Below are 14,946 nucleotides of genomic sequence, written 5' to 3' on the forward strand. Positions count from 1 at the left end.
CCCCCGGGGGGAGAAAAGCATGATACCCCGACCGGGGCCTTCTCTTGCGGTGAGTGGGTGTCAGGGTACCTGAAGTCTCTACCTCCGAGAGAGGTAGAGACTTAGACGTTCATCCGTCCGGACGCCATGTTTCCTCTGTTCCTCGCGGTCGACCCGGTCACACAAACGCCGGCCGCGAGGGAGTCTCTTCCTTTTGTAGCATGGTGCCCGGAGGCCGACGTCATCACGCCAATCCGGAACGACCTGTCACTCAGTCCGAGACAGACTAATCAGGTTTCGTCGGAGGCGTGTCTATCCTCTCTAGCCAGGGTATTTAAACATACTTCGCCCTGTTGCTCATTGCCCTGTCGTGGTTCTAGCCTGTCTAGTCACACAGTGCTCTGGTGTTTCTCAGTTATCCTTTTGGTTTCGACCCGGCTTGTTTCCTTACTCTGTTTACCTCCGTTATCCTTGACCCGGCTTGTTCCTCGCTTACCTGTCTTCTCGTTCCCTCGACCTCGGCTTGTCTCTGACCATTCTCTATACTCTCTGTACGTTAGCCCGGCCATTCTAAGGACCGGTATACGTACCCTGTACCTGTTTGTACTTTGCGTGTTGGATCCCTGTCCCGATCCTGACATTACGACAGGGCCAATGGATCCTGCAGGTACAAACAGTCAGGTTGGTTCCTCTGATTCCAGGTTTGACGCCATGGAACACAGAATGGACCAAATGGCCTTAGCACTACAGGCATTGTTGTCTCGTGCTAATAATCCTCCAGAGGAGACGCGTCCTACTTCTATTTCCTCTGTAGGTTCAGGTCTAGAGGTAGCTACTGTAGGTGCCTCTTCCCGTGTTACTCCACCTGTACGTTATGGTGGGTCACCTGAGAAGTGTCGTGGTTTTTTAAACCAGATCAGCATTCACTTTGAATTGCAACCTCGCTCCTATCCTACCGATAGGGCAAAGGTTGGGTTTATTATCACCTTACTCATTGAGAAAGCTCTAAGATGGGCTAACCCATTATGGGAGAACGATAACCCGTTGGTATACAATTATACTGCTTTTGTAGCTGCTTTTAGAAGAACTTTTGACCCCCCTGGTAGAAAGGTCAATGCAGCCAGATTACTGTTGCGCCTGAGACAGGAGAACCGAACATTAGTGGATTATGCACTAGAGTTCAGGTCTCTGGCGTCAGAAGTTAAGTGGAATGAACAGGCTTATATGGATGTATTCTTGAACGGGTTATCAGATGTTATCCTTGACGAAATTGCTACTAGGGAGTTACCCGAGAATTTAGAGGACTTAATTTCGTTCATTTCTCGTATTGATGAACGTATAAGAGAAAGACAGAACACTCGAGAGAGGAACCTAAGACCTGCCTTTAAATTAGCACCCGCATTTCTAAGTCCTGAGTCCAGTACCTCACTAATTCCTGAACCTATGCAGATAGGCAATACTCATCTCTCAGAAGAGGAGAGACTGTACAGGAGAAGGGAGGGATTGTGTATGTATTGTGGAGTCAGAGGTCATTTACGCCTGAATTGTCCTGTTCGCTCGGGAAACGCCCGCACCTAAGTTTCTCTAGAGGACAGGCCTTGGGTGTTTCTATTTTGTCCTCTACGCATAATTACAAAAATCACAGGCTTTTACTACCAGTTTCTTTAACATGGAAGAGGGAAGTACTTAAGACCGTGGCATTGATAGATTCCGGCGCTGCTGAGAATTTTATCGATCAAGCCTTTGCCACTAAGCACACTATTCCTTCCCAGTTAAGAGAGACCCCCTTGGCCGTTGAGGCCATTGATGGTAGACCACTACTCGAGCCTGTTATTACTCGTGAGACTATATCCATGAGTCTGTCTGTTGGTATCTTACACGAGGAGAGTATATCTCTTATGCTTATTTCGTCCCCTTCCGTTCCCATAGTCCTGGGGTATCCATGGTTAAAGAGACATAACCCTACTATCGATTGGGACTTAGGGGAGATACTCTCGTGGGGTCAGGGTTGTCAGGAGAGGTGTTTACAGAAGGTATCCCCTGTGGCTGTAATTTACACACCTGACACTACTACCCAGCCTAAAGAGAGACAGATACCTCCTTTGTACATGGACTTAAAGGCAGTATTCGATAAAAAGAACGCTGATACTCTACCTCCACACAGGTCCTTTGATTGTAAAATTAACCTATTACCTGGTACCATGCCTCCTAGGGGCAATGTATACCCTCTATCCACTAAAGAGAATGCTGTTTTAGAGGAGTATATTCAGGAGAATTTAGACAAGGGATTTATCAGGAGATCCTCATCTCCTGCCGGGGCTGGGTTCTTTTTTGTTAAGAAGAAGGATGGGTCACTCAGACCTTGTATCGATTATCGAGGGTTGAATAAAATAACCATCAGGAATGCCTATCCTATCCCCTTGATTACAGAACTCTTTGATCGGTTAAAGGGCTCTAAAATTTTCACCAAGTTGGACCTCAGAGGGGCGTACAACTTGGTGAGAATTCAGCAAGGCCATGAGTGGAAGACAGCGTTTAATACCCGCTATGGTCATTATGAGTATACGGTCATGCCTTTTGGTCTCTGTAACGCACCTGCAGTTTTCCAAGATTTGATTAACGAAGTTCTTAGGGAATTTCAACATGATTGTGTTATTGTCTACCTGGATGACATACTCATACACTCTAAAGAGATTGAGACCCACCATCGACAAGTCAGACAGGTATTACACAAACTTTTACAACATGGTTTGTACTGTAAACTTGAGAAATGCAGTTTTGACCAGACCCAGATAGACTTTCTTGGATACGTGATTTCTGGGGAGGGCTTTAAGATGGATCCTGACAAACTCCAGTCTATTTTAGATTGGCCATTGCCTCAGGGACTCAAAGCTATTCAGAGATTTATTGGCTTCTCTAATTATTATAGACGCTTCATTAAGGGCTACTCGTCTATTATTGCGCCCATCACCAATATGACCAAACAAGGGGCGGATACTAAGACATGGTCTACTGATGCTCTAGCTGCTTTCAAGAGTCTCAAAGAACTTTTTGCTTCTGCTCCAATACTAGTCCATCCGGATACGACCTTACCGTTCCTACTCGAGGTCGAAGCCTCTGAGACAGGGGTAGGGGCGGTTCTGTCACAAAGATTGGGGGTAGATAAACCATTGCACCCATGTGGTTTTTTTTCTAAGAAACTTTCGGGCCCTGAGAGCAGATATGACATTGGCGACAGAGAACTCTTAGCAGTCATTAAAGCCTTAAAGGAATGGAGACATTTATTAGAGGGAACCTTACACCCTATTACTATCCTGACGGACCACAAGAACTTGTCCTACATTGGGGAGGCTAAGCGCCTGTCCTCTAGGCAGGCTCGTTGGTCCTTATTCCTGACTCACTTCAACTATGTGCTGACTTATAGACCTGGTTCAAAAAATTCTAAAGCCGATGCCTTATCTCGCCAGTATGAACCGTCTACTGTACCTGAGCCGGTCCTTTCCTCTATAGTTCCGAAATGCAATATTGTTGCTAATACGAATCTCAGGATTCATTCTCCGTTACTGGCCGAGATCGTTAAGCTACAACATTTAGCACCTAGACAGACTCCTGTGGGTCGACATTTCGTTCCTCCTGCTCTTCAACTGGAACTGTTGCAGTGTTTCCATAACAGCAAGATGGCGGGACATCCTGGTATTCGCAAGACTTTTGCGTTGATCTCTAAGGATTTCTGGTGGCCTGCTTTACGTAGGGATACTAAAGATTTCATCGCTGCATGTGAGGTTTGTACTAAGACCAAACAACCTCATACGCTTCCTTGTGGATTCCTGCACCCCTTAGAAGTTCCAGAGAAGCCGTGGTCCTGCTTGGCCATGGACTTTATTGTCGATCTACCTATCTCTAAAAAACAGACTGTTATCCTCACCGTGGTTGACAGATTCACTAAGATGGCACACTTCATTCCTCTGCCTAAACTTCCATCTTCTCCCGAATTGGCCGAGATATTCGCTAGGGAGATTTTTCGCCTACATGGGATACCCTCTCAAATTGTGTCTGACAGAGGTTCCCAATTTATTTCCCGTTTTTGGAGGTCCTTCTGTTCGCAACTTGGTATCAAATTGAACTTTTCTTCTGCCTATCACCCTCAGTCTAATGGAGCTGCTGAACGTACCAACCAGAAAATTGAACAATATTTGCGATGTTTTGTTTCCGAACACCAGGATGATTGGGTCGGTTTGATTCCTTGGGCAGAGTTTGCACACAACAATCTCGTTTGCGATTCTACTCATTCAAGCCCCTTCTTCATGAATTATGGCTTTCACCCGTCTATTCTTCCTTCGGCTTCTCCTTCCCAGGGGGTGCCGTCGGTTGATGTTCATGTTGCTAATTTGAGGAAGTTGTGGGATCAAACTCGGCAAATCCTTACGCACAATTCTATGCTGGTTAAGAAACATGCTGATAAACGTAGAAGGGCGGCTCCGCTCTTTGTTCCGGGTGATAGGGTATGGTTGAGCACGAGGAACATCCGTTTAAAGGTGCCCTCCATGAAGTTCGCTCCCCGTTATATTGGACCTTACAGGGTGTTGTCTCGTATCAATCCAGTTGCGTATCGTCTAGCTCTTCCTGATACCTTACGCATCCCTAACTCGTTTCATGTGTCGTTGCTGAAACCTCTTATTTGTAACAGGTTCTCCTCCACAACAGCCCCTCCTTGTCCTGTTCAGGTGGAGGGTCAGGAGGAGTATGAGGTTAACTCTATTATTGATTCTCGTATCTCCCGGGGGAAAGTACAATATCTGGTCGATTGGAAGGGATACGGTCCTGAGGAGAGGAGTTGGGTACCTCAGGAGGATGTTCATGCTCCCCGTCTCCGCAGGGCGTATCACTCTCGCTTTCCATCTCGTCCCGGTTCTTTCCGCCCGGTGGGCGTATCTGAGGGGGGGGGTACTGTCAGGGTACCTGAAGTCTCTACCTCCGAGAGAGGTAGAGACTTAGACGTTCATCCGTCCGGACGCCATGTTTCCTCTGTTCCTCGCGGTCGACCCGGTCACACAAACGCCGGCCGCGAGGGAGTCTCTTCCTTTTGTAGCATGGTGCCCGGAGGCCGACGTCATCACGCCAATCCGGAACGACCTGTCACTCAGTCCGAGACAGACTAATCAGGTTTCGTCGGAGGCGTGTCTATCCTCTCTAGCCAGGGTATTTAAACATACTTCGCCCTGTTGCTCATTGCCCTGTCGTGGTTCTAGCCTGTCTAGTCACACAGTGCTCTGGTGTTTCTCAGTTATCCTTTTGGTTTCGACCCGGCTTGTTTCCTTACTCTGTTTACCTCCGTTATCCTTGACCCGGCTTGTTCCTCGCTTACCTGTCTTCTCGTTCCCTCGACCTCGGCTTGTCTCTGACCATTCTCTATACTCTCTGTACGTTAGCCCGGCCATTCTAAGGACCGGTATACGTACCCTGTACCTGTTTGTACTTTGCGTGTTGGATCCCTGTCCCGATCCTGACAGTGGGACAGGCGGCCGCTGACCCACTATCCTGCGCCACGGAACCCAGCCATGGGTGCAGATCGAAGCGGGTCCGGCCCCGTTTCCCCCCCCTCTGGACCGGGGGGGTGATCCCGGTCCTCACCCTGTGGCACTGACCGCGACGCGGCAACTGAGGCCAGGGAGCCAGCCCGCCACATTTAAAATGGCGGACGTTATGTGTACCGACGGCAAAGGAAAGATTTGCTCCCATCTCCCGTTCATAGCTAACAGGGTGACTCTAACATCCTGGCCGTGCTACACGGAGAGACGGCGAACCCAGCTCCAAACCGTGCAGCCGTGTACAATTAAGCTGAGCTACATAAGCGCAGGAATGGTGCCTCACAAGATGGCGTCCGCACCAGACTCAGCGACATGAGGCATATCTTTATCGCACACTGCCCCAGCAAGCACTACAACCGCTACACTGGGGACCCGGCTTGACGGCTTCTGGACACTACTGCTCAGAATACCTTACACCAACCTGACAGCGATACAGAGGAGAAAGCGGCGGAAACAAAGCTGCCGGCAGAGACAACAAGCTGACGGTGGATGCTCTATCCACAGCAACAGGGAGGTAACACACACCAGCACACTACCGTCGGCCCACAACCAGCAGGAGAAGCCCATGGAGCCACCTCATGACCTCCCCCCCTGCAGACTGGGCCCAGGTACCCACTCACCAAACGGGAGAGCCATGGACTGGCAGAACATCGCCATGCTGGACACACCATCGAGATGCAGGCAGGTCGGGAGATGGGTACATCAGCCCTACACACTCGCACCGAGACTCTCTTCTGCAGATATCGTTGATCTAGTTGCTTAAAACGCACTCCTAACGTGACTTTGCGCAGCACCCTTATAATGTGATATGCTCAAATATATATTATCCGGTGCACTGTTTAATTAATATTGCGTCCTCACATAATTGATGTGTAGCCTAATACTCTCACTCAGATAATATAACCGTGTCCAACTACCTAACTATGGCTAGTAACTAACTATAAGTTTGTTTTATAACTAACTTTATCGTTTAATAATCATATGTCTAGGAACTAGCCTGTATATATTCTATGCACCTGACTTAATAGCCTGAGTTAACAGCCTGAGTTAATAGCCTGAGTCAATAGCCTGATTTAAAAGCCTGACTTAAAAGCTAGATTTAACAACCTGTTTTCTATGCTTGATTTACAAGCCTGTTTTTTTTTTCAGCTCGATTTATCAAAAAAAAAAGTGCATTGTTAATTCACCCCCTACTGTAACTAATGTTTTGAAACCTGCATATGGAATGCCGTTGGGGTACCATATGTATGCCTGTGACCATTATACGCACTACAAAAATAAAGAATTTAAAATTTCTAATGATCGAAATTAATAAATATTCTACAATTTCGAATTTTAAGCTAAATATAACCAAATCCACAGTAATGTATGTGAATATGAACAACGACCTGGTTAATACTTTAGCCCACGTCTATAAATTCATATGGACAGACTCGGAATTAAATTATCTAGGACTATATATAACTGCCAAAGTGACAGCTATAATGGAGAGGAATATACTGTTCTTTATGAGAAATATGAATCTCAAACTAAAAAGATGGAAAAATTTAGAAACTTCCTGGCAAGGCAAAATAAATATTATTAATGCGTATATATTGCCTAAATGGCTATACTTATTCTCTATGATTCCACTCAAAGTCCCTGGGCCTTGGCTGGCTATGATTCAATCCAGTTTCAATAATTTTATCTGGAATAATAAAAAACCTAGAATTGCTCAAGAGATATTAACTAAAAAACTGTCTAACGGAGGTTTAAACTTTCCTAGTATTACCTACAGTTATCATGCTAATATTATTAGACATATCTACCTCCTTCAGGACCCTGAGCAGGTCTTAGAACCATGGTATACTATTGAATCTGAAATGGTCCAAACAGACAGACTGCAACACTCGATGTGGATAGTTACAAAGAACTCTCTAATGAATTTGTTTAAGAACTCAACGATACTATTCCAAATTTTAGAAGAGTGGTTAGTAATTAAGAAAAAAATAGCCCTAGGAAATATGATACCCAAATCATGTACAATAGACATACTGCAAATCCTTATAGAAGATCTTTCTTTAAAGAATTGGGCTAACGCTGATAGAATAAAGTTTTCACAAATTATGCAAGGAGATAATATTTTGCCATTTCAGAGCATTATTGATATTTTCCACATTCCACGCAGGGAAATTTTTACTTATCTGCGGATAAAAAACTATATTCATAAAAATGTGCTCAAATCGTCTTCTATCTATGCGAAAAAGTTGGAAGTTATATTTAAGTCTCAATCCATTAAAAAGAGCATGTCTGTTGCCTTATCAATGTTGGAAGTTCTTAAAGAGTCCCCCTATAGTTTGATTAAGAAGTGGGAACAAGATTTAGAACTGCAAATTTCTTTAGATGACTGGAACTCCTCTTTGAGCTGGGTGAATAAATATATCCATTGTTTGAACTTGTCGGAATGCCACTTCAAAGTTCTCTATAGATGGTATTATACACCTGCTAGACTAGTTAAAATGTTTCACTCTTCTGATCCAACCTGTTGGAGATGTGGTAGCCATTTAGGTACTTACATACATATTTGGTGGACATGTCCAGCTGTTAAGTCTCTCTGGTCTTGGGCTTTTAATATTTTTTCATCAATGACTACAAACAGAATTCCGGAGAATGCTGCTTCGGCTATCTTACATTTGAATTTGTCTTTCGATTCACAAAGAGATTTCTGTTTTGCCATTCACTCTTTAGTTGCGGTTAAAATCATTATCGCAAGACACTGGAAAGTATCTAAGCCGTTTGACAAACGACTATTGATAGACCAAATTAGGTTCCAATTATCAATGGAATATGAGATGATCAATAATGCGACTTTTACTTCTAGGAAAAAGAAATGGTATTGTGAATGGTTAGACAAATATAGTATATTATTTGGATAGTTCTCCTATGGACAGAATTTTTTTTTTTTTTTTTTTTTTTTTCTAATTTAATCTATATTAGATATCTGCATAGATAGAGAAAGATGGGATAAAATTAAAACAGAAGCCAATAACCTCAGTCCAGGGAAAGGGATTTGTTTGATAAGATGCTCTAAGGGTTTTTTTTTTTTTTTTTTTGTTGTCGTGGTTAATCTATGTTAGTATGCTGCTATGCTGGTCTATAAGTGAATATGTGATCATTGTGTTTGATTATGTACTATGTATCATTTATGTATTTGTTTGATACTTGTGCATACTTGTTGATCTGTATTAGTTTCAGCATATTCGTTGTCTATGTCAAATAATAATGAAAAACTTTTTCAATAAAGATATAATAAAAAAAAAAAAAAAAACTAGAATTTTGACTGTGAAATAATAGCAGTCAGTTTCCTTCACGCGTGTGCGTTTCAGGGCCTGCCAGGGCACAGTGTCACACCAGTGCAACTCATATCTGGTGTAACAGTTGCCTAGCCCAATGTGTACATTTAAAAAAAAAAAACTAGAAATTTGACTGTGAAATAATAGCAGTCAGTTTCCTTCATGCATGTACGTTTCAGGGCCTGCCAGGGCACAGTGTCACACCAGTGCAACTCATATCTGGTGTAACAGTAGTGTACATTTAAAAAAAAAATATTTTGGACTGTAATAGATTGAATAGCAGTTAGTTGTCTGCAAGCGTGTGTGTCAGGCCTACAGCGTCTACTCTGCCAACTTCTGCCAGTGCACAGTGCCACTCATATCTGTTGTCACAGTAGCTTGCATGCATAGTACCACTAATAAAAAAAAAATGACAGGCAGAGGCAGGCCACCCCGCAGGGGCCGTCGTGGTCGTGGTGCTGTGATTCCCTTTGGCCCTAGAATAATGCCCAGTGTTCAGAGGCCACGTACCCTGAACTCGAAAAGTTCTGAGGACATAGTTGACTGGCTAACACAGGACACCCAATCTTCTACAGCTTCCGCTCGGAACCTTGACGCACCATCCTCCTCCAGCTTAGCTTCGGGCACCTCTCAAGTTACCACTCGCCCGCCTGCCGCCACCACCAACACTAGCACCACAGCCGCTTCACTTGATCTGTCAGAGGAGTTATTTACACATCAGTTGGAAGAAATGAGTGATGCGCAACCATTATTGCCAGAGGATGTAGATAACAGGGATATGTCTCAGTCAGGCAGCATTACACACATGGACGTACGGTGTGATGATGATGATGTTGTACCCGCTGCTGCTTCCTTTGCTGACTTGTCAGATACAAGTGAAGCGGTTGAGAACAGGGGGAAGTTCAGATGGGGAGACAGAGAGGAGGAGGAGACGAGTTGGAAGCAGGGGGAGGTCGTCGCAAGGAGCTAGTGGCACAGTCAGACAGCATGCATCGGCACCCGGGGTCAGCCAGACAGCACGCCAATCAACGCATGCTGTTGCCACCACCAGAATGCCGTCATTGCAGAGCTCAGCAGTGTGGCATTTTTTTTGTGTGTCTGCCTCTGACAACAGCGATGCCATTTGCAACCTGTGCCAAAAGAAACTGAGTCGTGGGAAGTCCAACATCCACTGCTTTGCGAAGGCACATGATCGCACATCACAAACACCTATGGGATCAACACATGAGTACAAGCAGGACACAAACTCAAAGCCACCATCCTCCTCCTGGTCCAGCATCTTCAACCACGTCAACCACTGCTGTCCTCCTTGCCCCTTCTCAACCATCCGCCACTCCGTCTCTCGCCTTGAGCAGTTCCTGCTCATCTGCCCACAGTCAGGGGTCTGTCAAGGACATGTTTGAGCGTAAGAAGCCAATGTCACAAAGTCAACCCCTTGCCCGGCATCTGACAGCTGGCTTGTCTGAACTCTTAGCCCGCCAGCTTTTACCATACAAGCTGGTGGAGTCTGAGGCGTTCCAAAAATTTGTAGCTATTGGGACACCGCAGTGGAAGGTACCCGGCCTGAATTTTTTTGCACAAAAGGCAATCCCCAACCTCTACTCGATTGTGCCAAAAGAAGTAATGGCATGTCTGGCACACAGTGTTGGGGCAAGGGTCCATCTGACCACTGATACCTGGTCTGCAAAGCATGGTCAGGGCAGGTATATCACCTACACTGCGCATTGGGTAAACCTGCTGACGGCTGCCAAGCATGGAATGCGTGGCTCTGCAGAGGAGTTGGTGACACCGCCACGACTTGCAGGCAGGCCTGCTGTCACCTCCTCTACTCCTCCTACTCCATCCTCTTTCATAACCTCCTCGGCTAAGTCCTCTTCTGCTGCTGCGTCTTGCTCCACATCAACGGCACCCCCCCAGCTCCCCAGGTACTATTCCACATCCCGCATGCGGCAGTGTCACGCCGTCTTCCAAACAATTTAGGAATGTTAGGTGATTTATGCCCTTTATGGATTAAAACCAGACTCTGCATCAACTATGTAATTTTCCATGGGAGTTTTGCCATGGATCCCCCTCTGGCATGCCACAGTCCAGGTGTTAGTCCCCTTGAAACAAGTTTTCCATCACTATTGTGGCCAGAAAGAGTCCCTGTGGGTTTTAAAATTTGCCTGCCTCAACAGTACGTAAACCCTACACCTGTTGAAACCAAACACAACACCACCGATACGAACCGATTGGGCTAGGCAACACGACACCTGGGTTACCAGACGGTGCTAGCACAGAAAGCGACAAACACCAAGCCATATACGCAAATTATCGAACCAGACAACAAGTCTCATTGTACCAACTGCAATGCATTAATATTAGCATATGTTATGTTATATTGTATCCGCTGATTTAGCATCGGTCTTTTAATGTAATGTCACCATTTCATGTAATATCACCATTCCACCAATGTGATACTGAGGTTTTGCTCCTTATTGGAAACACCAATGATTCATAGACCTGGCTGTACCTGTTTGCATTGTAACGCATTGTACTGCATTGTATTGTACTGTACCATTGTGCAACACCACACATACGCAGTGCGTACCATCCTCACACCCCCCCATCCTCCTCACACTTCCCACCACTACACACCCCACGCTAGCGAATTGTTTCACCCACGGTCGGAATTAACCCCAAATGAGAAGAGGCAACGGACCATCGTACACTGTGGCTTACATTCCACATGGCATCACTTATACTACGTGAAAGGCATGACCCAGAACGGTAATACCTAACCCATAAACAACACAGGACCGCACCGTTAACAATATAACACATTATTTTGATGGTCGCACATACGACCAACACCAACACTCCACCACCGACATTTACTAATTGTACACTGGTCAGTACGATGTATATGAGTGTCAATATAACTGGATGTAATGTACACGCTGTGATTATACTTTGTCCCCATTGTCCCCCTTTTTTCTTCCTTTCTGTACCCCCCCTGATTTATTGAATTTATGGAAATAAAAAAACTTTAAATCTGAAAAAAAAATTGCCTGCCTATTGAAGTCTATGGCGGTTCACCCGGTTCGCCCGTTCGCGAACATTTCCGGAAATTCGCGTTCGCCATTTGCGAACGGAAAATTTTATGTTCGCGACATCTCTATTGGATACACCTGTTTATCATGGATTCACAAACCAGGCAACAAGGTTTAGGTTTTATCTATATTTAGACAATTTCTGGACCATATTTACCATTAAACAAAATATCCCTACACAGCAACTCTGTGAAAACCTGTATGTATATATATATATATATATATATATATATATATATATATATATGGTAAAAGTGAGCATTACTGTGTTTTATGTTTACATTGTTATCCCCCTTTTATAAGTATATAATCTAGTGCAGCATTTGATGTCTATTTTCTATGTATCTTAATAAATAAAAGAATGTAATAGTATGACTGAGACAATTTTAAATGTTGTTATGCATCGATTGCGTTTATGTCTGCTGAAATATTTTAGAAAGATAGGCAATATATATTCATAAATACGTTCTAAAATAAATGAGATGGTCAATAATCTAGTATTATAATGGAAGTCAGACAAATGGAGAAAATAAATGTGTTTTTGTAATTGTACATTTAAAATCTCATGCTGATAGGGTAGGAACCTCAGAGAGAGTGAGAGAATACAAATACGTTATTGTTCACATGATTAAACAATGCAGTCTTCAAGACCACACTTTAAAACTGTGCAGAAGAAATATAGAGATTTGTAGTAACATTTAAGAGTATGGCTTTGGCTGAAAGTGATTAGACGTGCACTCTCACAAAAATTGGTAGAGCAAAGTTTGTCCGTCCCTGTGAGGCACATCTGTAGCTAATTGTGTATGCATTAGGAATTTAAGTTTGTATTTCTTAAGTTAGACTCTGTAGGAGGGGATCAGGAGGAGGAAATGAAAAACAGATCAACAAATACAATTTCTGAGGCCGTTAGCTGCACAGATACTTGGTATGTATGCCGTACACACACACACACACACACACATAGTTATATATGAAATGCATACTGCTATATACTGATTATTATATGCATTAATTTAATAGTTATTGCATTCAGAGCTTTTTACTCACAAAGAAATACCTAACATGCAAACAGTCACTTAGAATAGTGTTTGGAGTTCAGTTCTATGCATTATGTGTATGATAAGGAAGATGTAGCTATTCTAAAGGGGGCTGTGAGTATAATAGGACGTCTGAAGCACTGAGAAGGAAGGCAAACACTGGTTGAGTAAAATTATTAGATATCAGGGACTGGTTCTGGTTATTGTTAAATTTATTTTTCATAAATACTGAAGGATCCCACATGAAAGAGTTACTCTAATCACTCTAAAGACCACTTCTGCTTTTTGAATTATTTTTAATCATGTGCAGAGGGCTAGTTGCACCCCTGGCACACATTTCCTAGACAGCCCAGAACTCTATTCCTGGCTGCATAATGCCAATTCTGTGCATAGTTTACATCTGTTATAAGGATACTGTGATAGGGGAAGCTCTTGTCTCCCTTCCCTCCCTTCCACACTGAAAACAGCCCTAGCAGCATCTCTATTTCCTACCCAAAAGCTTTGATTGGACCTTGTTGCTTCTCCGGTGGCATCACACTGGGGCGCAACAAGCTGCACCAGGAGCTTAGCCAAGGTAAGTGAAAACGTATTTTAAAATGCTGTTTGAGCCTTTCTTTGGGTGGGATGTACAGAATAATGCTAATAGGGCATTATTCTAATAAAAACAAAAAAGGTTTGAAGAAACCCTTTAAGAGAATAGCAGGGAAGAACATTTGCAAAGTTATTAAATGGACACTGTAGGCACTACAACCAATTCATCTCACTGAATCTGTTATAGTGCCTGGAGTCTCATGGCACTATCCCTCCATTAAATACTAAACAATTTTAAGCAGTTTAACACTGACCAGAACTGCCAAAAGGGGGCAAACATGCCCAAAAAGGGTCATGTCTGTCCAAAGAATTGGACGCCCAGTCCCCTAGTCTTCCAGTGTCTCAGTGTCCTCATTTCTCCCCATGTCCCCATGTCTCAGTGTTTCCCTTGTCACTAGGATACTAGGGGACACTGAGAGACATGTGGATACAGTGAGACATGTGCACACAGTGAGACATGGGGACACTGAGACACCAGGGGACACTGAAACACTTGGGGACACTGAGACACTTAGGGACACTGGGAGACATGGGGGCACTTGTGGATACAGACATGGGGACACTGGGAGACATGGAGACACTGGGACACATGGGGACACAGACACTAGGGACACAGACACTGGGAGACTAGGGGACACTGGGAGACTAGGGGACACTGGGAGACATGGGGACACTGAGACACTAGGGACACTGGCTGGGAGGCATGGGGACACTGAGACACTTGGGGACACTGTGAGACATGGGGGCACTTGTGGATACAGACATGGAAACAATGGGAAACATGGGGACACTGAAATATTTGGGGGCACTGGGAGACATGGGGACAATGAGACGCTAGGGACACTGGCTGGGAGACATATGGACACTGGGAGAAATATATTTGGGGACACTGGGAGACATGGGGACACAGACACTAGGGACACTGGCTGGGAGATATAAGGACACTGGGAGACATGGGGACACTGAGACACTAGGGACACGGGCTGGGAGACATGTGGACACTGGGAGACAGATATTTGGGGACACTGGGACACATGGGGGCAATGAGACTCTAGAGACACTGAGAGACATGGGGACACATACACTGGGGGACTAGGGGACACTGGGAGCTGTGGGGACACTGAGACACTAGGGACATTGACTAGGAGACATGGGGACACTGGAAGACATGGAGACACTGTGTCCCTTGTGTCTCCCAATGCCCCTATGTCTCACAGTGTCCTCTAGTGTCTCAGTGTCCCCAAGTGTCTCAGTGTCCCCTAGTGTCTCAGTGTCCCCATGTTTCCCTGCTGCCTTTCCCCCCATCCTTCACTTCCCTGATCTGTTG

The 14,946-nt window shown here is 44.7% G+C and overlaps 1 protein-coding gene across 6 annotated transcripts in view; it reads left to right on the forward strand.

Annotated features, from left to right (window-relative positions):
- LOC134602632 (sodium- and chloride-dependent betaine transporter-like) overlaps window positions 1-14,946 on the forward strand; it is a 128,417-nt gene that overhangs the window by 40,938 nt on the left and 72,533 nt on the right. Inside the window, exon 1 of one of the 6 annotated variants that reach the window (XM_063447711.1) lies at window positions 12,705-12,743. The exons of 4 other annotated variants lie outside the window; for them this stretch is intronic. Coding sequence is in view for 1 of the 2 variants with exons in the window: in XM_063447705.1 (XP_063303775.1) it covers window positions 12,861-12,916 (56 nt within the window). In the remaining variant the exon portion in view is untranslated. Of the gene's footprint in view, window positions 1-12,704; window positions 12,744-12,860; window positions 12,917-14,946 lie in introns of those variants that run through there. One more of the 6 variants, XM_063447705.1, reaches the window with a different exon arrangement.

Source organism: Pelobates fuscus, chromosome 3 (assembly GCF_036172605.1).
Source record: "Pelobates fuscus isolate aPelFus1 chromosome 3, aPelFus1.pri, whole genome shotgun sequence".
Taxonomy (NCBI): Eukaryota; Metazoa; Chordata; class Amphibia; order Anura; family Pelobatidae; genus Pelobates; species Pelobates fuscus.